Consider the following 22086-nt stretch of genomic DNA (forward strand, 5'->3'; position numbering starts at 1 on the left):
GGAATTCTGTGGTAAATTTGTTGTTGTTGTTGTAACACTTGGATATTTGGTAACATATATTTAGAATATTGCTCCGGAGTAATCAGTTATTATTGCAAATTTTTGAGTATTAAATTATGTATGTATTTATTCATTGTATTTAACAGTACAAGTTTTTTTTATTTAACACATTTCTAATGCTGTTGTCTTTTTTGAGAAAAAAATAAATAACTCTTTTATTACATTTTCTCTGTTTCATTGCACCTCTGTGTATAATGTTCCTTCAAGTGTTTGGGTTTTTTTTTTGTATTGTATGGTTTTTTGTTGTGAAGCACTTTGTGACTGGTTTAGAAAAGCACTATAGAACTTTATTTTTCTTTCAATTACATGAGCTTCCTGTGTGACAAAAGCGGTTTTAAAAATTACAAATTTTTATAGTATAAGATTTCATATATTTTCCAGGTTTTTTTTAAATTCCATAAGCGCTGAAGTTTATTTAAATTAATAAACTGTAATCGGTTACTGGGTGTGTAAGTTTGACCATGTGAGAGCTCTGGAGTATTTTACAAACCGGAAATGGCCATGCAGGTGATTTCTCGAGCTTGACACGTGAATGCAAAAAGCCACGTCACGTTACAGCCATCTAGAGGTTAAATGACAATGTTTGCATGCATTTTTTATTTTCACAAGTGCTCAAATAAACATTTATATTTTTTTGTGATGCTCACTTTTACTTAGCAGTCACCTGACTGGTAAATACGTATATGGTTCCCTGTTTTCATTAAACAGTTCAAATAAATCTGATGCAGTGACAGCGTTTCACTGAGACAGAGTACAGCTTTATTAAAGTCAAACTTCAGGCATGTCTGAACTCTTCAAACTCAACTTTAGAATGAAAAAGGACAGAATCAATATTCTCAAATAAAAAGACAGTCATGTACAAAAAGAGTGTCGTCTCAACAGTCACACACATTTAGAAGCTGAATTGTACAGGCAAAAAGAGCACGCCACAGTAACATGAGTCTATGCAAGTTCAATGCAAACTATTTACAAGTTCTTCAACAATATGCAGTATGCAGTAACACAGGCTGAACAGTAATCAACATGGTATTTTGTGTTCATCCACGTTTTAATTGAAGCAACACCAAGAGAGATAGATATGACCCCAGTTAGAGTTACTGTAAGTAATTTTACTACAAGTAAAAAGAGATGATGAGTGCTTATGAAGGTGAATTTATTTATTTATTCAAACACTTTCTCTCCTCTGACAGCATGTCAATTTCAAGAGACAGTCGGCAACATTGCACAAAAAAAAAAAAAAACCCAAGACATCACAGTGAACTAAAACATACCCTTCGACACACAAGGGGTCCATCCTAAATTTAAGCGTATATAAAAAATAATAATCCTGGACAAAATCCTCCTCAGGTGTATTTAAGGGTCACTTAAAGGAAAACAAACATGCTGTCTCTTTAAAAAACAAATGCGAGCACTACAATGACAATAAACCAACAAAACATACACATAAGAGAATATTTTAAGTGACTGAAATGATGCACGCTGGGACACTTAAATGAGGCATACGTAATACTGCTGCTGTAACAGCTGACAGGGGCAGGACAGGACAAACTGGCACAAAGTAATTTGTGATCATGCGATGTGCAGGTGCAAAAACAAACAAAATAAAGGCTTTTGCACAACATCTGTGCAAGGTGGCAAAAAAAAACAAATCAGGCTTTTAAAGACAGTGTCTGATGTTGGAAGCATGCATTCAAGCCAAACAGTCGCCTTGAAAATAAAAGGCTATGAGACCAGTTGTATAATCGCAACTCTTTAGTCAGTTTCTGAAGCTACAAACACAAAGAGTCAAGGATACCTGCAGTCTGATAATGAAAAAAACATCAATAAATAAAAAAAAACTAAAATAAAATTCAAGTTTAGACATGCAGCTTGCTTTGATTTTGTTAATAAAAATGAACTGAACAAAAACACATCTCTGAATGTTTGTTGCCTGGGTCCAGACCTTGGAGCCCGCCCACTCGACCGAGCCGACAATTTGGTCTGATATCAGGCAAGAGAGTTTGGCAAACTTAAGGGCAGAAAGAAATAAGTAAGTTACAGCTTTCTTATAGGAATTCATTAGAAAATAAAGGACTTCCTAAAAGGGTCTGTAGTAACAAAAAGACAAAAGACGCGCAGCACTTTAATACAGAAGATAAATGGATAACATATTTTAAAGGGAAACAGAAGTATGTTTCAAAGGGACCCTATTTTCCTATGTATTTTGTGTCTGAATGACTCAGTTTCTTAAAACTGGTCCAGAATTGATAAAGAGCGCCGCAGCCACACTGGCAAAACAGGCTACAATATAATCCCTACAGATATGTCTGCACAGTCATGTTCAACCACTAAAAAGTTCTTCTTTTTGCCGCTGACAAACTCAGATAATCACTCCAAGTGCCTGACGAGATTATGAAAAGAACCCTACAGACAAATGAAATGTTTCTGCTTACCTTTCGCAGATCTGTTTATTGTGACCAAGTCTCCCTCAAGGAAAAGTCTATTTCTAAAATCTCATGGACTTTTTCAAATTGTCAACATCAGCTAAATATTCAGTCATGACACTGTCAATCACCAAAACAACAAACCCTTCCCGCTCTCCAACTCTCACTAATGTTTCCACCGTCGTTTTTCCTGCAACTAGTCACCAACTTCTCCTTGAACGAGACCTGGTCACAAAAACAAAAAAGTTAATTGAAAAATGTTTCGTCTCTCTGTTCTATAATGTTGTCAAACACTTTCTAATAACAATCTGATTCTGTCGGTGGAAAAAACATGCACACAGAGGACATAATTGAAGGTGCACATTTGTCCGTACAGGGATTACACTGCAGCATGTTTTGCCGCAGCAGACGTAGCGGTCTCTCTCAATACTGGACCAAATTCAAACACTGTTGTCTTTATTAGTCACTTAGACACAAACATGAGGAAAAAAAGAGTCCAGGTTGAATGAGGCAAAGCCTTTTTCTGCTTTCTTTATCTGATTAAGTGCCTGTGTTTTGTATGTATGTGTAATGTGCATATATTGAGATCCCCCTCCACTCAAAACTGTATTATGCTGGGGCATCTGGTGGCTGAGTGGATAAAGCAGGCGCCCCATGAATGAAGGCAGTGTCCTTGCTGCAGCAGCTGTGAGTTCGATTCCCATTCGTGGCCCTTTGCTGCATGTCATCCCTTCTTTCCCCTTCACACTATTGATCTGTCCTATCCAATAAAGGCCAAAAGTGTTATGCTCATTTTTACCCTACTTCAGTGTTTGATCGTCACTGTGCAGAAGTCTATTTTTTAATTCATTTTTATGTCTTAAAATCATGTCGGGAATTTTCTCATTTTTCTACATTCAGCGACTCTTGATGTTTTGATTTTAGTCTTTTTCTTTAGTCTATTGGGTAAACCCAGCTGAAACTAACGTAGTCAAAGACAGCAGTCCAGAAATAAAACCTTCTGTTCAGTTTTTGTTGCTATTGTTTTGAGGTGTGGATTTAACTTTGTGGTCACTTTAAAGGATGTAGTTTGTGGTGCTTTTGAAATGTATTGCATTATACAGAGCGGTGTCTCTTATATTTTATCCACCATGTTTATATTAATGAGAAAAGACTAAATATTAAAAACACCTCTCGCTGTAACAAAGTGCAGTTTTACAGTATCCCAATCTGCAGTCTCAAAAATGATCATACAGTTGAATTAATACCTCTATAAAACAGTGTCTACAAAAACATTATTTGTAACCTTCATAAATAGGGATGGGAATTTCTAAAAAAATAAATAAAATTTTTTAAAAATTGTATTCCAATGCCATAGTCGATTCTGCTTTTTGGTCCAATTCTATATCTGTTCTCTTATTAATTCCTGATCAATTTTCTGTGTAAAAATAGAGAGCTGATGTTTGAGTTGAGCGAGCTGCACCCTGACAACTAGCTGTAGCAACAGTTCAGTCTGTCAGTCATCATCTAAAATGGATGAATGAGAGAATATTTTACCGCATTTGTTTTGACTTTGGTTTGCTTCGTCAGGGGTGTTTGCTGGTGTTTCCATCCTTACTTTAAATGATCATTTTACAAACATTACAAGCAGCATTGTTGTCATCTTTCTTTGTGAAATTAAGCCAAAATTTGGACTGCTGCATGCAGAAAACGTGCATGAGCCTGATGTCTTTCTTTTGCACAACTGTAAGAAAAAGACGCTGGCACTGATAAAAAGATTTCAAAAGCTCAGAGGCAGAAGATTCAGATAGGTCAGACAATTTGATACCGGTTCTCGATTCCCATCCCTCTTCATATAGGTACAATTTATTTCAGGTCTTTTGTATCAGACTGCATCAGTTTTAGCTCAATGTATCGAACAAACTGACAAGCAAATATATGCACTCTCTGCCTTCAAAAAGACCCTAAATGAACTAAAATGATTTTGTAACATTGGCACAGTTTCACCCTGTGGCTCCACTTTTAACAGCAAGAGGCTTAAAAAAATCATCTTTTAAGGGCAGAAGTCACAAACAGTCATGTAACTGGGGTAAAATCACAAAAAGCTGAGCCGTTATTACAGATAAACTCTCTTGAGGCAGGCAAAGAAAGAAAAAAAAGCACAAAAACTCCTGAAACTGAATCTTTACATTCCTATACTGAACTGCTTCACACTGCTTTAAACACCAATTACAGTGAGTCACGATACAAGTCGATGAGCAGTGGCTGTTTCCAAAGTGTGGAATCATTACACCAAATGTAAAAAAGAATAATATGCAATGACTAAATACAGATATATTATGTAAAACTCCCCATGTTTTTTTTAAATATTTCACTTACACTGTGGTGGAGGGGGAGACAAACTACTGCACTGGTGTTTGAAAAAAGAAATTGGTATAAAATGTGGTGCAATAAATACAAAAATTTTGGATCTGACAGATGAGCGATTAAAAACACTGTACAGGAGTTTGTATTTGTACATCATACTGAACTGGACTGTTGTTATACCACTACGTCTTTACATAAAGCCCAGCCTTGAGGATGTTCTCCAGGTGGAAAATGAAGGAGTGCCTCTGGTGGACTTTTCTGTACGAAGCCGGGCTGGCAGTCATTCCTACTTGTGCCAAAAGAAACCAGCAGCATTTAGGCCACTTTCCTCAAAACGAAAAAAAAATAAACAAAAAAACCCAGCAACTCACCACGTTTCTGACCGAGGAAAAAGTTACAGCACAGTTTAAATTCCGACGTTACTACAAGAAGAAGAGGTATCCATTTTGAAACACTTGTCTTATGTTCTTTTAAATATACATTTCTGTATATGTATGACCTAGCTAAACTGTGTCGCGACAAGCCGTGTAAAAGTGCTTTTCAGAAAAAGTTTGGCAAAACAAAAAACAAAAGCGTCAAAGCGGTCACAGTACACGACGTTACTGAAATGGACTGCATCTGGGCAGTAGTTACTACAGCCAGAGTCAAACTTAAGGCTGATGAAAAATACTTTAAGACAGCACCAGTGATCACAAGCTGAGCCCCTCCGTCTACAACACAAAGAACCGCTCGGAGGAAATGTGGGAACAGAAAAAGGGAAAATAAAAAGCTTCTGTCTTGTCGTTTAAAAAAGCGATTCCTTCTTCCAGGAACAACCAGAGAGGCGAGGCTCTGTCCCTCCTGGTCTGTACGTACTTTACAATATTATGAGCCAATTATGTACACAATGGCGAGTGAGACTGGCAATATGAAAATCACAAGTACTTTTGTAATGTCATACCATTACACTATATACCATTATATTTCACCTTAATAGGACTATTTTCACAAGGAGGTCTGCGTAATGCTTAACACCTAAACAAACAAACATAATACACCACTCACCGAGATGAAGTGAGAGAATCTGTCTGTAAACATTAACAAACATAGATACTGTATATAATTATATTCATCTATACCCATAAGTATATTAAAACCATGTCTAAGGAAGGTTGGAATGTAGTGTGGTCCTGAAAAAAATTGCACAAAATCCCCCCTTTTTTTTCCTCCACGAAGAAGAAGAAGAGATAAATACGATGACGGATCACGTCTGGAGTGATGATCGGCTGAGGAGGAGGAGGAGGAGGAGGAAGGCTCGTCTCCGCACAGCCATCCTGTGTGTGAGATGCCGACCACGGCTTACAGCAGGTAGACAAGGAGTGGAGCAGCGTGGCGGTGGAGAGGTTCAGCTTCACATCCTCCTCCCTCTTCCTCCACCTCTCTCGTCTAGTTCTTAAAAGTGCCAGAAACTGACGACGTGACAACACTTAAAATTTCCACAGCTGTAAAAATTAAAAAAAAAAAAAAAAAAAAAAGAAACATAATGAGGTGGTGGTCTGGGCCCTCCAATGGGCGCAGACGAGCTGTAGAGAGCGTTATTAGTGGTGTTTTAGTAGCAAGAGAAGGGAGGGGAAAACTGTGCACAATGATGCCTGGTTAGTTCCCCTGCCGACACTCCGGTCGCTCTCGCCACAAACGGCATCGAGGTGTTCGTCTGTGTGTCTCAGCTCGGCCATCGCACTGGTCAAAAAGCACTGTATTCCCTTTCGTCGTGCACTGCTTCAGATCAGAGGTGGATCAGAGCCCAGGGGGCCGACAGGAGCACACTTTACAGGGAATGAGGTATTGAGGGAGCTGCGGTGTCACTCTGAAGCCGGATGGCCCGCCTCCGGCTCCTCTTTGACGCTGACGGGGCTCAGAGCGGAGCGGCGTGGCTGTGCCGAGCTGGAGCCCAGGGGGCTGGCGGGGTTGTGACTGGAGCAGCAGGGGCGGCCTTCCAGGGAGGAGGAGGTGAGCGCCCCCGCCTCGTGATCCCGGCAAAACGAGCGAGGGCAGAAGTCACAGAGAGACGAGGCCGGGGCGCCGCAAACGCTGCAGTCGTGCCATGGACATTCCCAACGTCCTACAGACAGACATGGAGGTCATTATGGTTTCAAACCTGAGGGTCGAGACCCCCACTGAGGGTCACTGATAAAAAGTAGAGGTCATGAGATGATTAACAGGACAGGAAATCAGATAATACAAACTTCATCCTGTGAATTACTTAGTTATAGTATCTATCCAGGCCTCCAAAAATATTCAGATAAAACAAGGAGAAAAATCACTTTTTGATTCAGTGGGTCACAGTATTTGGACAATTATGCATCATTAAGTTTGAAGGGGTCACAAGGTAAAAAGTACAATATAATATACTGACATTGACACACCAGTGGTGCTGATACGATGATGCCAATAATGGCAATTATGTGCCAAACCTCTCGCCAAACCTAACTTTTAAAGGTTCACGTCACCCAAACTACATAAGACATACAGTATATTCTCATGAAACTCCAGAGATGGGCAGTAGCTCAGTTAAATGTATTTAAAATTCATATTCAATTACATTTGAGTGTTTTCTATTTTTTATTTTGCTGAATAAGATGAAATTTGTAACAAAATACTCAGAGAGCTTACATTTGTGTATTTGAGAAAATACATAAAGAGTGCAGCTCTGCTTAACTTGAGTTTGTTTTTTTTTGGGACAACCTCATTTTTTATTCACTCAACTCAGATATAAAAAAAAAAGGCAGCCAGCAAACGTAGGCCCTACACTATGACTTATAATGCACAAAGTGCAGATATTCTTGCAATAAAAGTATCCAGCGAGCATCCTGTTGATGATAATGCCACAGCAGTTTCATGCAGTGTCGCTCTAGCTGAGAATCCACCCTACTCTGAGGGGTACTATTAACAGCAGAAAAAAATTATAACACAGAACACAAATATACATATAACACAAAAAGTCGTGTCTATTTTTTGGGAATTTCCCACAATATTTCTTGTAATTACTGGCTATGTTTACCTTTTCAGGACTTCATATGCAGCCTGTGACTAACAACCAGGCATTGTATGTAGACATTGCCAGTTTTGAGCCATCACAAACAGAAAGGGTTGGGTATTCATGGTTTAGGAACTGACCTTTTGTTTAGAGAAGTTGTGTAAGTGTGAATTAATAAATCAGTATGGGTACTAGTAAAGTAAGCAGTGTTTTTTATACCTCTGCAGCATCACAGCAGGTATGATATGCTGCTGAAATCAGATGGAATTGCCATGAAAAATATTTGTTATAAGCAAGTTTTCAACATTGTGCATCTTCAGATTTCACTGGATTCACAAACATAGAAGCTCATTGTGTCATTACCGTATGGCGGCTTGGTGAGGTTGAGACACAGCAGGTGGTAAGCTTTCGGACAGTCCTTTCTGTCACACATCACCAGCTCGCCTCCTTCTCCGCAGCAAAAACAGAAGTACTCATGCGTGTGTTTGCCCTCTGGCCGCAGCTTCCGCTTCTTCGGCTTCAGCTTGGCGTTTCGGGCCTTCTCTTCTTTCTCCATCACCACAGCACTCTGGAGAAAATATAAAAACACCAATGGTATCAAACACGGCTTCTAAAGTTGGGATTACTCTGGAACTGGATGTACGGTGGCGAGGGTAAGCGTGCTCACCGTTGGCTGCACCCCGAGGAATCCAGAGCAGTTGTCTGATCCACAGTGACAAGACGATCTCCTGTTGCCCACACAGTGCAGGTTGTAGTTGAACGTCAGCTCTGTGTCTGCAGGAACAACAGAGACAGGATTCATTGATCCTCTGACTCACTTCAAGTGCATGTTACATTTATGTAGGAATGTAACAGAATATGTATGTGTCATGTTTCCATGTGAACCCACCGGCCTCGATATCACACAGGGTGAAGAGTCCGATGCGAACGTCTCCGTTTACCGTCCACTTTTGGGTTTCACAGTTTGGGCTGCAGCTGTGGTTCATAAACCGAGATGAGTTTCCTTTTGGGCCAGCGTCTATCACACGATCCTACGACGAAGGATGGACATTAAGACACCAGAGACTCAGTGGATGTCTCTCCTCTAAACAGTGTTTATCAGTTTATTGCTGACGTTACCTTGGTGAGAGTGAGCATGTAGAAGTTGGTCACATGATTTTCGTGGGCGCGTTTGATTCGCTGCTGGCACTCCTCTGAGTCGATCACCTCTCCCACATACTCTGTCACAAAGTCACCCTGGAGGTAACAAAGATCAAATTTTTTACGTTTGTGTTTTTATGTCGATTTAAAATTGCTTAAAAATAATGAGAAGGGCAGGAATCAATGTCATGAAAGACTCAATAGGACAAGTGTTTCGGAGACTTTTGAATGAGTCTGATCATTGGGTCATTAGGGATTTGACTCGAAGATCAAGGTCATTTTAAACTTTAAAAACAGCCATCCGGAGAAAACATTAGCAAAGTTTTGTGCGTTGACATAAAGGATCTTGGCACCCTGAACTGCAATCACAGCTGGGCAGATCCTCTGCAGCGCACTGGTACAAAAACATATGTACGTGTGCGCCGTAACTATCATATATGTATTTATAAATGCTTTGTACCTGTCTGCTTTGCACCTTACATGTTATTAATCGATTATTGTTTGTTATTCAATGGATGTGTGACGCTACTATTGTTGTATGCATGTGTTGGGCGTATATGAATCACCTGCTGTTTTGGCTAAAGTTTCCAATGTCTAGATTCACTCCAGGCAGCAGGAGAGGATCAATTCAACTCACCATCTCCTCTGGGCCCACTGTCACACAACACTGATACGTTCTCTGCTTTCAAATGTCACTCTGCAAATTGAAGAAAATCTTGACCCATAGCATGATGCAAGAAGCACAAGTTGACTAATCTGCAGTTCCTGATTTTGTGGTTTGTTCTCAGCATCCATCAGTGCTGGCTCAGCAGGAACAACGGTCATTTTGAACATATTTTATCCTGTTAGATTTTCTAGGTTTATTTTGACTTTTTTGTGTGTCTGATTATACTACAGGAGGCCGGTTCAGACAAATGTTTTGGGTAAAAGGACTGAGCTCACCTTCCTGAGAGCCTGGTTTGTCCTGAGGCCCCACCCACGGCCGTCTGTCTTAAAAACTTCTGTCTCTGCATACAGACGCTTTGAGAAACACTGATTCTCACAGCTTTCTCCCGCAGGACACACCTAAAAACAATAAAACAGCATAACAGGTAGGAAGTGTGATCTCTCATGACTGCTTACTGGTTTTACTGTTCAAGAAATTAGCTATATAAACATGCACGCAGACCTGTGGATGACACTCGTACTGCAGCATGCGGTTGAGACACTGGGAATGGAGGCTGCAAGGATGCTCATCTGTTGGCCTACAGTTGCATCGTGGGATTTCTGACAAGTCGGCTACGTGCATTTGCACTTTCCCCACTGGTTTGTTGGACTGATACAAGAAAAAAAACACCCAAAGAATAAGTAAAAACACTGAAGACTTACTGAGTGAATAGAACATCTACTTACAGTTTTGCGGTTACTTGTTCATTAAAATGACATTACCTTGATGAATTTGTAGGGTGGAGGTTTACGAGAGTTGCGTTCCTGTTCTAGTGCCTCCCTGCTCTCCCTCTGTGCCTTAAGCTCCTGAAACCTCCGAGCAGCTTCTTCCAGAGCTAAACACACAAAGGACATCTCAGAGAATCAGCCTTCCTGCACCTTTGAAATTATGAAATCACAGCAGATGTCTACAAGGAAATTTCTATGGAAAAAATACCTTTCTTGAAGGTTTTGTTGATGTTGATCTGACCCGTGACAAAGTTCTTGTCATTCTCTACGTAGGGGAAGACACGGCCCTGGTTGATCCAGTAGTAGTCGTGGGAGCCAAAGAAGAAAACAGGGAAGTCACCGACATCGTGACGAAGGCTCTGAATGTTTGATGGCACCAAGCGAGGGTTGCAGATCTCCGCTGGCCACCACCTGCGAGGGAAACAGGACAATGACGTTGAAAAGTTAGGAAAGAGACGAGTGTGGTGGAAAAGAGGTCCTAAAAGATGTCTTTGCACCATCTTATTCTTTTCTATTGAAACACATGTGAATGATAATTTTTCAGAATTGTATATACAAGTATAGAAAAGCTCCTGTAAAATCCTATATCTACATGTTTGACTAACAGGAATGCCATTTTTGGCATATAATAATTTTTCTTAAATGGAAGAGACATTGTTTGTGTTCTGTTACTACATTTAAACCTAACAGCACTCCAGCAGCCTATAAACTGCAGAAGAAATATTAAAGAGTGCAAGAAAGAAAACACCACTTCTGTGCTCTACTTAGTACTTTCTGAATACCTGTATCTATAATATCACATCACATACTGTTTCAGTGTGAGGTGCAAAGCAAATCTGTTGCACTGAACTTAAACAATAAGACTGGTAATATACATAATTTTTTTAATGGATTATTTCCGCGTAGCTAATGCTATAAAAGAACAACAATAAATCCGTCCCTAGCCCAAAGCCTGTTTTGTCCTTCTAGAGACATAAATCTGTAGTTAGTTTTGGCTTCCTCATGGGATTTTTTTTAATTAGAATTAAAATACAGAATATCACAAGACTTATCCTTTAAAGAAATAATTTAACCCCAAAATAACCATTTGTAAATCAGTTAATCACCTCATGTTGCATTAAATTTGTGGATAAAATTTGCCTCCAGAAATGAAAAAAAAAAAGAAAAAATATTGATAAATCGAAGTCATGGGGTCAGCATTTAACAACAGTACATCTTTATCAAAAATCTGTTTACAAACTTTCACAAAACTCGTGCCGTATAATCATTTATCCAGATGCTCAGTCCTTTCCGATAGGGAACTGAACTAAAAGTTTAAACTTGGAACTTATCTATGCTCGCTGCAAAGCCACACTCCACTGACAAAAACAGTCATTTTACCTCATTTTACATGAGAGATGTTGGTCTACTGCTGCCTCCATCAGTCACTTTGTTTGTGTTGTTGTTTGACTTTAGTGTTTTAAAGGGTTAGTGCAGATTCACCAAAGTCACGCAATAATAAAAACTACCCTACTGATGGAGGCAGCAGTAGACCAGCGGCTCCCCTGTTCAGAGATGTCAAATTACTGTTTTTGTCAATGGAGTCTGGCCCTGAGGGGAGCACAGATATGTTTTGTCAGTAAGAGCTGTCTGGATTGTGTGAGAGTTTGTAAAGTTATGTTTTAATATAGTTTGGCTGTTGTTGAATGTGGACCAGGGTTGGAAATTAACTCATTTGTCCGCCTGCCTCTGTGGCTGGTCGATTCAAAAATCTACAGCCACTCAATATATTCCCATTGTTTTTTGGGCTAGCAGCCACTTGCACACTTGACCAACATTTAGCTGGTGGCTGGTACTAATTTTTGACCCTGATGTAGACCATGATGACTTATATTCATCTAGAATTTCTCCAATTTGTGGGGCATCCACTAGTTCCCCTGGTAGAGCGGGGGCCCCATGTGTAAAGGCTGTGTCCTTTCCACTGCAGTTTCTATTCCGGCCTCTGTCCTTTTCTACATGTCATCCCCTCTCACTCTCCCCCTTTCACGCTATAGCTGTTCTATCAAATTAAGGCAAAAAAGCTCCCAAAAATAAACTCTTAAAAAAGAATTTCTGTATTCTTCATTTAACATAGTCATTCGAGAAAAACGTTTTCTTCTGAAGTTCAATGAAACACAGGGGGGACGAACTGATATACAAACAGTCATTCGGGTGTTTAAGTATTCCTTTAAAAGCATAAACTGACCGTTAAACAACCTTCAGCAGTCTATAACCAGTGCTCTCTGCGTACCTGTAGTTGCCCAGTTTGACCCAGACAATCTGTTTGTAGTGAGGTTTCTTCCCTGCCCTGCAATCGCTGCAGGACCACGCCCCCTCCGGCATCTCTATCTCCAGACACTCCGGGTGGAAGGAAGCCGGGCATGTGTCGCAGCACAGCAACTTGCCTCCTACATTTGTGTGTATGTACACATGTATGTGTGTGTGTGTATGTACACGTGTATGTGTGTGTATGTATGTACACATGTATGTGTGTGTGTGTGTGTGTACACATGTATGTGTGTGTGTGTTTGTTTGTGTGTGTGTGTGTGTGTGTGTGTGTGTGTGTGTGTGTGTGTGTGTGTGTGTGTGTGTGTGCATGCGTTGTGGAAAATGGGTATGCAAAGAGAGGAGGAGTGTCTGATTAGGTGATGCATCTTAAAACCTGGACAAACTCTGAATCTAATTTGCAGACAAGCCTATGAAAATTATAAATACAACAAATACAACGAGTCTTGTTTTTCCAACATCTAGTATGATGTGAAAATATTGTCTGTGTAGGGAAAACATCTTTATCTACAGCTACCATAGTAACATCTGGTCATTGTTCTGAAATCAAAAACTAGTGCCAGGAGCTTTTTGCTCGAGTGGAGGCTCCAGTGAGAGCCGCACTGCGTGAAAATAACTGATTTTTGGAAACCACTGCATGGCGTTCTCAGGCCGGTTACAACTTTCACTGCAGCAGTTTAAGCATGTCTGGCAATCAGATTCAGAGCACTGTACCAAGACCAGTCTACGGGAAATACATGCGGCAGCACAGGAATAAAATCAGCCAGTGAGTTAACAATGGATAAGGGTTATATTCAAATAATAAATTATTGGCAAAAAGCAGGCATGCAGTCCTGCCAGTAAAGCAAACTTTCCCATCACACATATCGCATCCTGCACAGACCAGCTTGCATGGAATCAAATTATTTTATAATATAGCAATTTGGAATTTTTTTCTTTACATCACAACAAGAAAATAGCGTTATTTTACTATTCTTGCACTCATCTCTGCTTAACTGTGATCAGATCTGGTCCTGATTGAGACTGTATTCCATTCAAGGCAGGTCAAAGCTTGAGAAAATGGGGTGAGCCAAAAATTTCATTTCATCTGAAAATTTCAGTCAAAAATAAAACTTAGTTGCAGTCAGCCTAAAAAGAGGTGAGGCCTTTCAAATCAAAAACAAGCCCAGAGTGCTGAAGCAGAGAAGCAGTGCGCCTCCAGCAGTGATAAGCTCCACAAACCACAGACAGAACCTGAATTAATCCAGAGCATCCTGCATCATACAGTAATTTAAGTACTGGAGCTTTGATGACCAATTACATTGTCCCAGAATATTTAAAAACTGTTTTTATTTATGCAGTATGTTTAAACTAATTGGCTTTGTTTTTGTCTCTGTAAAGCGATTTTGAGCATAGTGAACAGCGCTCTATAAATAACAACAACAACTTTATGGCAGAGACAAACACTCAAATTGACTGTTTATGTAGAGCATCAACCAATGGGCCTCGTGCAAGAACCACTCGTACGAACAGATGTGTTTGTGACACGTACAAATGACTTAAGAGACCTTGTTGCATTCACCTGTTTTCCTGTACTTTTCTTAATATCATGAATACATAGATTGTCTTCCTCCACAGAAGAGAATCATAGTGCTTTATTTCAAATTAATCTGAAATCAAATATGATGCTTAAATAAACTCAAATTATCGTTAATGACTAAATAAAGCTTAATTACTACAATAAACCACATTATCGTGGCCAATTTATTGAGAATTTGTTTTGACAAGATTTTGTGGTTTTATTGGCATATTTTAAAATCTTCTGGTGCACCAAACAGTGTAATACCACCTGATGAATAATCCTCTCTCATCCATCTCTGTGACATTACCACATGCCATACACATTTAGCATCTCACCATTTTCTTCTTTGAACATGGCAGTTGCTTTTTAATAAAACTAATAATTTGACAAATATTCTTAACTCAGGGTTCACTTCCAAGGCCAAGTCACATTTGACATCTACAGACAGAGACAGGGTTTATATGATCACCTGTTGTCACAAGGCCCAGTTGTCCTGCTATGACACCTGGACAACTTCCACCTGCTAAAGAAGGCCTGAAAGCTGCCCGAGTATCTTAGAATAGCTGAGCAAGTGAACTTTGAGTGTCGAATCTTCATCACAACATTTTTACCAAACATTTTATTGTTTTATTCTCATAATTATGTGTGTGTGCGTCATCATGGCAGAATGTGGTCCTGGTGACACCTGCTGTAGCCGAACTACCACAAGTGTTTATATTTATCTGTCTTTAAAAAGACTTTGGTAATGCAAAAAAAATGTGCAAATAGAGTCATCAAACTTTACAGATGTGTAGTCGAGACCACAATGAACACAGAGTAGATGGATTATTGCCCTCCCACTTTACACCATTAGGTGGGTTTCCGTTACAGATTTGCGCTACACTTAAGCGATATTTTCAAAATATCGATAAAACACAATTGTGAAATGACTGCGTCTCCATTGAATGATGTTATGCGACTCCTCCTCTGGTGATAACATTCCAAGAAGCCTGGCGATGGATGTTCAAAACATCAGCAGATTTATTTCTATCACAGCCAATGCACTATTTCGTCATTATTTCCAATCGAAGGCTACATAAGCATGTTATGCCAGTGATAATGGAAAGGCAAGCCCCTTATACATGGGAGCGGCCACGTATGAGGGATTTCTATGAGGTGATGGTCAACGATTAAGGAATTGTGGATTCAAAACTTCTGGATGATCCGCTCAATTTTTGAAGAGTTATGCGATGCAATAACACCTCTTGCAGGGCCTGCTGCATCATGCCAGAGGGAGCCAGTTCCTGCCGATAAGCGCATAGCCATAGCATCATGTAACATATAAAAGCGAAAAAAGTGTTTCCATTGCAGTATTGCGAAATACGGCTTTTTTGAATCGCTGGAAATACCACCTCATGCCAGAGTAAAAACTTTTGAGTTTTTTTCTGAAATTGACGTGTTTCCATTGGGTGTATTTTATATTCGCAATTTGAGGGTTAATGGAAATCCGCCTACTGGTCGGCATTGGCTTTAACTCGCAGCTCGTTGTATCGCAGCTGGCCCTGCAGGATGGTGTCTAGGTATTTTTGTCTCAGCTGCTCTGATGACACATTACTGGAAGCTGTATTAATATTTTCTTATTATTTCAAAGCCTCTAATAACATCACTGACACTGCTAAATGTGTTCTGATTTCAGACAGCTTAGCTTTTTACTCTTGAGTGAAAGCTGCCCACCAGTGAAGCATAACGGCCTTGTTAGCAAATTAGGGGCATGAATTATGCAAATAATGATGCAGTGAACAGGTGACATTCATCAGGTTGAAACAAGAAACATGCCTTTTTCACAGGACACATTTTAATTTGTCATAGTAGGAAAAGCACAGGTGTTAATATCACCATAAACAGAACCAGTAACATTAACAATGGCTCTGTTCTATTCAAGTGTCAGAGTAAACCATGACACTGAGACAGTGAGCCGGTGAGACAAGTACAATATCAAGACCTGAAACTTTACCATTTAAATTTGAATTAACTTTTCTATTTATACCTGCGCTTTTCCGACTTTGACATGTCACAATGTCTGCTGCTAAAAAGGCTAATTTGTGGTTTGTTTTGGTAAATCCAAGTTCTCGTTTACCCCACTAAAGAGAGGTTTGGTGTGAGAGTACAAAACTGTTCTTGAATGAGGCCCATTGTTTCCTGTTAATGTGTTAGGGAACTTGGCTGAGGTTACTTTGCACCACTCTGCATTAAAATTAACTGCGTGTCTAACCAGTTAATTAACTTTGCACCTCAAGGCTTTGAAATGAAAGATGCGTACAAAAAAGGGGAGCAGGCACAACACAAACACAGAGCAGTGGGACAAAAGGAGAAAGAGAAAAACTGTTCAGTTACCTTTCCCAACATTCTTTTTGGTAGCTGACGAAGGAGAGGGAATCATAGGTAATTTCAACTCAGCACGATTTGACTCAGTCAGAAGGTAGTGGGACTTATAGGCATATGAACTTAATATGGTGTCAGTAAGGTCTTGCACTAACAGTCCTACACAAGACACACAGGAAGAGACGGGGGTGAGCCGCAGTCAAACTCGAAATTACCCAAAATTCACAAAAAGAGAAAAAACAAAAACTCACACTCTCACACACACGCATAGAAGAAACAAGAAAAAGAAAGTTGGTCCTGACACAAAGAGGCCAAACAATGCACTCAACTTATCAGCAAGCAAAAAAACATCACTTACAAACTCGTTAAAGACAGATATTTTTTTTTTAATCCTGTTGTTCTCTCACTCATCACCATCCAGGACAGATGGGATTGTTTTTAAGCAGAGTGCAGTGTATCATTCATAGTATTAGTATCGTGATGGAAAACAAACATTACATTTCACAGCACTGCTATTCATGAACAACAATGCCAAACATGAAACATGTAATATTAAAAGATAAGGTTTTACTCATGAGATGTTACTGCAGTTGTGACTTAATCAAAAAGGTAATATTCCTTAAAGAAGATGAAAAAACTACAATCACGGAGGGTGATTGGGTCCTGTTGATGCTCCAATGTGAAGTGCAAGTAAGAGAAACTGACTGAAACCAGCCGGTGGGAGAAAAATCATTGCTTGTGGTGAAATTAAGAGCTTCCACGTGTGTCTTCTCCGTCTGTTTGTGGTCACTGCTAAAAAAAAATCACGACTGTGGGAGAGGAAGGCTGTTAGCGTGTGCAGTGGTGCGAGCTTACCTCTGGCACACAGGAAGCACCAGCCCACGTTGATCGGGGAGGTGAGGAGGCCGTTCCTCTTGGTGCTGCCGTGGCTGCTGCAGATCATGATGTGATGGGTGATGGCAACGCTGCCAGCCGCCACGCAGCTGTCTCCTGTGTGATAGGCCACTGGACAGCGGATGCAACGCATGAGACGGCCTGGACGAGAGGCAGAGGACAGACAGAGAGGACTTTGTGGTCACACTCATGTGGCTGTGAAACAGTGCAGTGCATATAGAGCTGAGTTTTCATGAATAATTAGGTCAAATTTCTTTATGTGTTGCAGCTGTAATTAAAGGAAATCAGAAGGGAACTAGAATTACTGCCTTATGGGTGTATGCCTCCGCAAAGTTACACTTTCCATCCATGTCTGTCCAGATTCATACACTGTGTAGCCATGACAGTAGACAATGCTTAAAATATGGATATTTCTGCAAAGCAGCCACATATTCTGAATCTTGGATGCTTACACACATCTTCAACTCGGCAGCACAGCAGATTTATACAATCAGCACAGTTTCAAGCAAAATGCCTAACATTAGTGTCACCACGTCAGTATCTGACCAAACATCTCCCTTTCAGTCCTGACATATGACTATGAGTAACAAGAAAACAAGAAGAGTGTTTTTGTAAAACATTATAACATCACAGTGAAGCTGACCTTTGCCATTTTGGATCTTAAATTTCATCACTTCATCATTACTTCCCCATTAGACAATTGTGTAAAACTGTCATAATTAGCTCATGAATTCTTGGGACCAAAAACATGTTTTCTTAGGTCACAGTGACCTTTGACATCCAAAATCTAAATAAACATTTGTGCCAAACTTGAGGTTTTCTTGAGATTTCGTTTTATGGGAATGGGAAAGACATCAGGTCATAGTAACCTCTAACCACCGAATTCTAATCCGTCAACAAGGTGTTTATAAAATATCAGGCTCATGAAAATGGGAAGTACATATGTACGGACAGACAAACAATTTGAAAACTATTTGTGGCTAAGACAATAAAGACTTCAGATGGTAAAATGTATTTTTTTCTCCTTGCTTCATTTGTACAAGAACAAAAACGAAACACAAAAACATGGTTTAACACTGAACATTCACACTTGATGTTTTGGACCAGTGGTTCCCAACACAGGGGTTCAGAGGGCTGAAAAGAAGAAACAAACTAAGTTCCACTAGACTTTTCTTTGTTTTCATTTGTTTGATTGAAACATCTGTTCGAGGCCCAAAAAGGTAAAATTATGAAATATTTCAATCTTTGAAAAATGTCTCTCTGGTGGAACAACTCATCACCACATACACACACAACATAATTGGCAAAGGGATGTAATTTGGGTCTTCCTGACAGCTTTAAATAAAATATTACTTTTCTCTCTTTCACTTTGTAAAAAGGCATAACTAGCAAAGGAGTGAATTTTAGGTCTCACTGACTTGCTTTCCAGCTTTTCTCATCTATTAATATGTTATACTTAAAAGTTAAGTCAGAATCGGACACAAACTGCATTAATCCTGCCTTGTCTCACATTTAGGCAAAGGTGTCTGAGTGTTTTTTCTCAGCACATTTTTGGCACCTCCGCATCTGAGGGTCATTTTTAAACCACAAGATGCCAAAACTCTGTTGTAAACAAAGGGCACCTCCTCCATTTTCAGATGTGTTATTTCCAGCCCGATAATGCACCATCATCTCAAGACATTTCCCGGAACATGGCAATTATTTTATTTTCCTCCAGTGGTCTGCAGCCTCCAGATGCCTCTCACTTCAAACCAAATAGAGCAAATTTGGTTTCAGGTAGAACCGGATGTTTGTAGCATGACTGTGTCACCAAATATGCTGCAGGATATGCTGTGCAAGATTTTTTAAGTAGCACAATTTTGTCAGCACCCTCTTTCTAAATCTAATTTCCATCAAGAGAAACACCTTTTATGTCATTTTTCTTCCTCTTGCAGTTGCCTCTCACATGTTCAAACAGGGAAGTACAGCACTGACTCTTGCACTACTCATTATTGAGCTTTTTTTGTTGCTTTTGGTCAATGACATCAGCCAGAAGAATTGAATGTAATGGCAAATGAAAGTTTTATTTTTAATACGGTTTCTTCACACTTTGCTGATGCAGCACCGGCTCATTAACCCACAGCTTTCACAAACAGGAAATCAGCTGAAAAACAAAGTTGAGCTTTACCTTTACTGGCTCGCTGCAGGTCTCTCTCCAAGCAGCAGGTAGAGCAGCTGTGCTGAGGGCAGCAGAAGCCTCCGCCCGAACTGCTGGTGGTGCCCGGAAGTTTGCGGACACAGTCCTCGTGGTAATAACAACCACATCCAGACATGGAGCAGCGTGTCACCTCCTGACCCGCCGTCTTACAGCTAAAACAAAGATGATTGCCTGGAGAGAGAGTCTGTGTGAGTACAGAGCCAAACACAACACGTGAGATAGTGAAGATGTTTTCTGATTCGCTCACCATTTTTGCACTCCATGCAGGTGAATCTCCCTTCAGGTAGGGACGTCAGACCGAGACAGTCCAGGTGAAACTGTCTGCTGCAGTCACCTTCACAAACCACCAAACCCTCTCCATACACCTCACAGATCTACACACAAACACAGAGAAATACGCCTTATATAACTCAATACTTGAAAGTTTTCAGAAGACAGAAAGTACAAGAATTGTGAGCAGCGCTGACCTGACACACGGTGTCTCTCTTTCCTGTGCTGCCATCTTGACGGGACAAGCCTGAGTCCACAGACTGAGTATCTGAAGCATCTGCATCTGCGGCTGCTGGACTATCAAGACTCTTCCCAAATAAACCCTGTGAGGAAAAGAGAGCGCAAACGTGTAAATGTGTTTTTCTGTGAAAGAATCCAGACGCGTAAAGCACAAACACAGCAAATGTAAGCCAACTGTATTCAACTACTATTTCAAAAGTGTGTAGGTATTTAGACTCGTAGATGGTGTGATCAGGGCTGCAACAAAAAGTCTTTTAGGGGTGGGGGAAAAATTGAAGAGTCAATAATCAGACACCTAAAACCCAACTCTCCACATTATGAACGCCTGAAATAGTTTTGTAAGAATGAGCTTTACATTCCTTTTGGCTCAACTAACTGGATGGTGAAATGTGACGGACGTACACATTTGTGTCGTGTTTAAAATCTTACATTACGTTCAATTTTTTTGATTAGTTGATTAATGGTTTGGTATATAAAATGTCAGCAAGTAGTAAGAAAATCTCATTACAAGTCCCAAGACTCCACAGTGACATTATCAAATGTTTGTCCAATTAATAACACAGAATCCACAGATATATATATATATATATATATATATATATATATATATATATATATATATATATATATATATATATATATATATATATATATATATGACAGTTACTGAATAGGACAGAACCACAATGACTAAAATATATAAATATCCAGCACACTGCTAAAAATTCACAGGGTCAATGCTATTCAGATGACTAAAAGTTGTGTTGTTTAATAGTCTAATACTGAGTATTTTCTGACTTCTGCATTTGGATGTACATTTACTCATACTACTTTATGTCCAGGAGAAATACAGTGTTTTCCTCTCAGTGTGTGTGTGTATTTCTGCACATGATTTCTATACTACCTGTGGGTCATTGAGTCCTCTGGAGTCAGAGTCAGAGGTATCTCTGTACTGCGAAGACGTCATTTCCACATCTGTTGACGCTCTGCTTCTCTTCTTCAGGGGCTTGCAGGCATCTGAGATCTCACTGGCTCCTGGTGGATCACACAGGAGGCAATAAAATAAAGATGAATTTCACTTTTTTTTTTACATAAAAGGAGCTCCTGCCACAGATGTTTTACAGGAAGCATGAAATAAGGATCCTCTACCTTTCTGTGAACCGGTCCTCAGTGTGGTCTCAGGAGCCATTTCAGCCTGTGAGGAAGTTCAACATGAAAGTTTAAGTTATCATGGTTTATGAAAATGGCAGTTGCTAATGCTAAATGGCTGTTAAACCAGTCAACAAACACTTACATCACTCATGGTTCCTCTTGTGCTGGGAGAGTACCTACTCTGAAATAGGAACTAAAAAAGTCCCTAAAAATGGTGTTATAAGAACTGCAATCATTCCTAGTTCTTGCGGTCCAAAAAACTTAAAAAGTAAAGTCAAGGAGGGTACTAGAACTATGAAAACTTACTCAGGTCCAAAATCGCCTGTTGCATCTGCACCTCAAGAACTAGGACTTTTGAGGGATGTTTGTAAGTTACCTTTGAAATTGGAGAGTAGGTCTACTCCCAACACAAGAGGAACCGCAAGAGACTACATGTACGCAGACTGGTCAAAAACATGAGTCAATGTAGCATCGACAACCGGCATTTTTTAAAAACAGTTAGCCGTGTAAACAACAGACAACACAAAACATAAACAAAAGTGAAAAAGTTGAAGAAAATGCAGACAAATGGACTGACAGTGAGGTCCAAGCTTTCCTGAGCATACATATAAGGGGAAATATGGTGCAATTTTGACTCGTCAAAGTGAAATAAGAATCTTCAATATCAGACTTACGTCACTTCAGCATT

The 22086-nt window shown here is 39.9% G+C and overlaps 1 protein-coding gene across 3 annotated transcripts in view; it reads right to left on the minus strand.

The window, feature by feature from the left end:
• Nucleotides 1-796: 796 nt before the first annotated feature.
• The window catches only part of nsd3 (nuclear receptor binding SET domain protein 3), a 33498-nt gene continuing 12208 nt past the window's right edge, over nt 797-22086 (minus strand). For 2 of the 3 annotated variants that reach the window (XM_088076567.1, XM_042487540.2), the window contains exons 9-25: nt 21396-21441; nt 21151-21281; nt 20204-20329; nt 19984-20110; nt 19707-19907; nt 17501-17680; nt 16658-16804; nt 12689-12845; nt 10628-10830; nt 10414-10526; nt 10154-10300; nt 9928-10050; nt 8965-9081; nt 8735-8876; nt 8513-8619; nt 8209-8413; nt 797-6930 (exon numbers count right to left, since the gene is read on the minus strand). In XM_088076567.1, coding sequence (XP_087932693.1) covers nt 6671-6930; nt 8209-8413; nt 8513-8619; nt 8735-8876; nt 8965-9081; nt 9928-10050; nt 10154-10300; nt 10414-10526; nt 10628-10830; nt 12689-12845; nt 16658-16804; nt 17501-17680; nt 19707-19907; nt 19984-20110; nt 20204-20329; nt 21151-21281; nt 21396-21441 — 2532 coding nt within the window. In that variant the 3' untranslated portion in view covers nt 797-6670. The remainder of the gene's footprint in view (nt 6931-8208; nt 8414-8512; nt 8620-8734; nt 8877-8964; nt 9082-9927; nt 10051-10153; nt 10301-10413; nt 10527-10627; nt 10831-12688; nt 12846-16657; nt 16805-17500; nt 17681-19706; nt 19908-19983; nt 20111-20203; nt 20330-21150; nt 21282-21395; nt 21442-22086) is intronic. The other variant, XM_088076568.1, reaches the window with a different exon arrangement.

Source organism: Plectropomus leopardus, chromosome 4 (genome assembly GCF_026936395.1).
Source record: "Plectropomus leopardus strain MGB_pleo_1.0 chromosome 4, ASM2693639v1, whole genome shotgun sequence".
NCBI classification, from domain to species: Eukaryota; Metazoa; Chordata; class Actinopteri; order Perciformes; family Serranidae; genus Plectropomus; species Plectropomus leopardus.